At 35.9% G+C, this 4,127-nt stretch overlaps 1 protein-coding gene across 1 annotated transcript; it reads right to left on the reverse strand.

The window, feature by feature from the left end:
* Positions 1-1,280: 1,280 nt before the first annotated feature.
* LOC145102366 (putative 12-oxophytodienoate reductase 11) lies at positions 1,281-3,652 on the reverse strand. Its single transcript, XM_079039753.1, has 5 exons — positions 3,432-3,652; positions 2,849-2,989; positions 2,382-2,512; positions 2,096-2,272; positions 1,281-2,014 (listed from the first exon to the last, which is right to left on the reverse strand). The coding sequence occupies exons 1-5, from the start codon at positions 3,521-3,523 to the stop codon at positions 1,419-1,421; spliced, it is 1,137 nt and encodes a 378-aa protein (XP_078895879.1). The 5' UTR covers positions 3,524-3,652; the 3' UTR covers positions 1,281-1,418.
* Positions 3,653-4,127: the final 475 nt, after the last annotated feature.

Here is a 4,127-nt window from a genome sequence, read left to right on the forward strand (position 1 = left end):
CCCTTTAACTCACCAAGTTCCTCCCTATCAACAGATTCGGGACTTCTCAGATAACTCGTCGAGTCCATCCTTGAACTCATCGAGTTCTTCCTTTTACAAAATCGGGACACTTCGTCTCAACTCGTCGAGTTCTTCAGTCTGTTAAGCCTTGTATTAAGCCATCATTCTTCGAATCTAAGTCCCATATTCCAGATCTGGGATGAATACACATTTAGGAGGGTAAAGTTTCTGACTTTAACCAATAAGACCCATCCTAGAATAAATGAGCTCTAACCCTAACTTAAAATGGCTTGGATGCAACTCCAAAATCATCAAAACTTCAAAATAAGTCGTGGGGTCATAGATCTGGACTCTAGGGACGATTTGGTCACATAAAGTTCCTATCTTTACTTGCATGCATGACCTACTTGGCTCAAAAGGCCAACAAGATGGTCTAAAGTTGCTTGGGACTTCCATACTCATAAAGTTGGCACATTTATGTCATGAAGTCCCCTCAAGACCTTAGATGTGGAGGGTTTTCCCACATAGGACGACCAAATCTCAAAACCCAACATACTTGGACCAAAACATGAAAGAAGCACCCTAAAACTATATCAAAGCATGCTATAGACAAGGTATGAGCTTTATACCTCATATGAACCAAAAATGAAGCCCAACTTCTGGATTTACTCTCCTTTTACACGTTTTTGCTCTTTCTTCAAGTACCTTCTTCAAAATCACCAAGAATGCACAAAAGTTAGCTCAAACTCAAAATGAATTAGGGTTTGGGGCAATGGAGGCTGGAAATGAGGCCAACCTATGGGATTAAGGTGTTTAATTATGTTACAAAACCTTGAAAATTAGAGTTTCATTCTGTCAGCCTACTCGTCGGATTTAGACTTCTCAACTCGTCGAGTAGACTTCTTAATCAGCGTCCAAAATCCGTCTCTACTCGACGAGTTTGGGGTCTTCAACTCGTCGGGTTTCTATACAAAAATAGATAATTATGAATTAAATACATATCAGGAACCAGTTGTTACATAAACAAACGGTCTGAATCTTATAGAGAGATGAAATAGGATAAGAGATTTTTTGTCATTTACTTTTCTAGTTCTACAGAGCTTCCTCATTTTGAATGAGACTAAAATTTATCAAATTAATCCCATTTGACTAGATCAGTATCTATTTTTGTTTCTTGTTTCTTGTTTTTGTTCCATTCATACAAAACACAACTTTTAAAATATTGTTATCTTATGTTGTGTGAGTCCCTCGCTACCTTTATCTCATTATGCAAAACTAAATGAATAGAATCTTTTGTAGCATAAACATCCTTTAAGACAAAATACACTTGCATAAGTAACATCACATTATCTCCATATCGCCTTCTTTCTTTCTCTACATAAAATTCTTATTTTATACCAACAATAATTGCAACAAATTTAAACCTTGGTCTCAAGAAACGGGTAATCTGTGTACCCAATAACCGGATCCAGCGAATAAAACGTCTCCCTATTAGGCTTATTAAGCGGAGCCCTGAGCTGAAACCGTTTCGGCAAATCCGGATTCGCCAAAAACAAACGACCATAAGCAACAAGATCCGTCCGATTCTCCGCCACCGCCGTGTTCCCGTCTTCCATATCAAACCCGCCGGCCGAAATAAAAGTCCCGTTGAACGCTTTCCTCATCGGGACAAGACTATGCGGACTTTCAACTGTTTCCCCCACCGATTTCTTCATCCTCGGTTCCACCATATGGCAATAAACAATTTTATATTGATTCAGAGATTCCGCCATGTAAAGACCTAAAGCTTCCGGATTCGAATCAGCAGCTTCCATGTACTCCGCGAACGGGGATAGTCGGATCCCGACTCGATCCGGTCCGATCTCGTTGACGACCGCCTCGACGATTTCCAGAGCGAATCGGCAGCGGTTTTGTAAAGAGCCGCCGTATTGATCGGTCCGATCGTTCACTTGATCTTTCATAAATTGCTCGATCAGGTAACCATGAGCGCCGTGGATCTCAACTCCGTCAAAACCTATATATGTTTTACACAAATTGTACAATGGTTAAAATTGACCTTACAATGGTTCTTATTATATAGAGGTAATCATCTTACCAGCTTCAATTGCATTTCTTGCAGCAAGTCTGAAATCATTAACAACAAGCGGAATCTCCTCTGTAGTTAGCTTCCTTGGAGGTGTAAATTTTGCAACATCAATTCCATTGCTTCGTAGTTGAGGAAATAGTTCTTTGTCAGAAGAAGATATTGGCGCTTGACCATTTGGCTGAAAACCTGCTCAACCAATGAAAATCTAAGGGTAAATTGAAGGAAATAGCAGAGCATATTATTATACTCTTTTTACCACTATAGGCAATATACATATGTTTAAACTCAATCATACCAGTATTTGAAACCCTTCCAACATGCCAAATTTGACAGAAAAAGATTCCGCCTTTTGCATGAACAGCATCCACAATTGGCTTCCATGCCTCCACTTGTTCCTTTGTCCATATACCTGGTGTTTCTGGATACCTTAAACAACAACAAACACGTTTATCAACAAAACTATTTCCTCCATCATCAAAAATGAATTATTTCAAAATATCTATCCAATTCCAGCATTGATATTTCAGTATTTTTGTTAAAACATTGTACTTGGAAAATTTTTGTTAAAACATAGGATGCTATAATTTGTGGAATGTCTTACATATCCCCCAAATGACAAAAAAGGAAAATTTATGAATCAAAAGTCAATCACATAATAAATAATAATGATGACAGGGTATACACATATTTAATTTGAAATGCTGAAATATTTGTTTGCTAAAAAAGGAAATGCTGAAATATTCGTTATAAAGACCATCATACCCTTGGGCAGTGTCGGAAACACCAGTGGCTTCTGTGATAAGAAGGCCTCCTTTTGTTGTTCTTTGTGAATAATATAAGATTGCATGCGGCTGAGGGACATTCCCGTAGGATCTTTGCCTTGTTAGAGGTGCCAATACAACTCTGTATAAGTTAATATAAGACAAGAGACATGAATCAGGTCATTTTCAATTTTATGAATTCAATTGGACAAGAAAAAAGAAAAACGATATTTTCTAGGTAAACATTCTAGTAAATAATAATAGTGATCAACAAAGCCGTAAAGAAAATATTATTTTGTTCTTCTGTTATCACAAATGTAATCCAACAAAAAAAAAAAAAAAAAGAGAGAGATATTTTCTAGGTGAAATTCCCAATATTTCAATAAATGCGACTTGCTGGAAAGGGGATGAAGAAGGTAGAGAAGCTACAATTAAATAAACGTTCTCTTTGACATTTTATCAAACAGTTCATGTGCAATTCGATATAAATGATTATCAGTTCATAAAGTTATTGAAAAAAAATAAAGTAGATTCACCCAAAAAAGAAAGAGAAATTGGTGAAGAGAAAAGATGTATATAACCACCTGTGAGAAAGCTCAAATTTACCCATTTTGTAAGGGGTGAGAAGAGGCATCTTCCCTTCTTCGACCTGTTTTTCTCCTTCTTTCTCGGCCATTTTTCTTCGGGTGTTGATTCAAAGATTTTTTTGAAGAATTGTTATATATCAGAATACCAGATCTCGAAGAAGTGGATTCTATTTATAGATGCCGATTTTGGTAAAGGGGTGGCGGAGAAAGCACACACACACGCAGAAAAGAAGCAACTAGCTAATGTCATGGCCTAGCAATGAGTCAAAGACTATTATACATTATTTTGAAATATAACAACTTTGACCCTTTAACTTTGGTTTTCTTTTCGGAAATTCCATCAATCTTTTGATTATTAAACAAAGGCACTAATAATCAACATTAGTGTCATGTATACCCCTTTTGATCTAATAAATGTATATTACATTTTATACATTAATTAGTATTTGTAAAATAATGTAACATGACATCTTAATCTTAAGCTATACAGTTTTAAATAAGATGTATCAAGTAGATATTGTTTAACAAAACAAAAGCTGAGAAATTAAATGTTTGTATCTAATAAATAACTAGTATTTGGTAAGTCTAGATGTTGGGGCGGAGAATTCATTTGCAAATTGCAAAATAAAAGTATAAAAATAAAGTTTCGATCGAAAAAATTACGTATTGAGGAAACATACAAAAATAATACTT

This window comes from Lactuca serriola, chromosome 4 (assembly GCF_051521515.1).
Source record: "Lactuca serriola cultivar US96UC23 chromosome 4, Lser_US96UC23_V15, whole genome shotgun sequence".
NCBI lineage: Eukaryota > Viridiplantae > Streptophyta > Magnoliopsida > Asterales > Asteraceae > Lactuca > Lactuca serriola.

Bases quoted from the DNA above. Each gene is read 5' to 3' on its own strand.
- LOC145102366 (XM_079039753.1), bottom strand. From the start codon at position 3,523: ATGGCCGAGAAAGAAGGAGAAAAACAGGTCGAAGAAGGGAAGATGCCT. The intron at 2,513-2,848 runs GTATGATGGTCT...TTGTTGTTTAAG, and splicing joins GTTTCCGACACTGCCCAAGG to GTATCCAGAAACACCAGGTA. The intron at 2,015-2,095 runs GTAAGATGATTA...AAACATATATAG, and splicing joins AAGAAATGCAATTGAAGCTG to GTTTTGACGGAGTTGAGATC.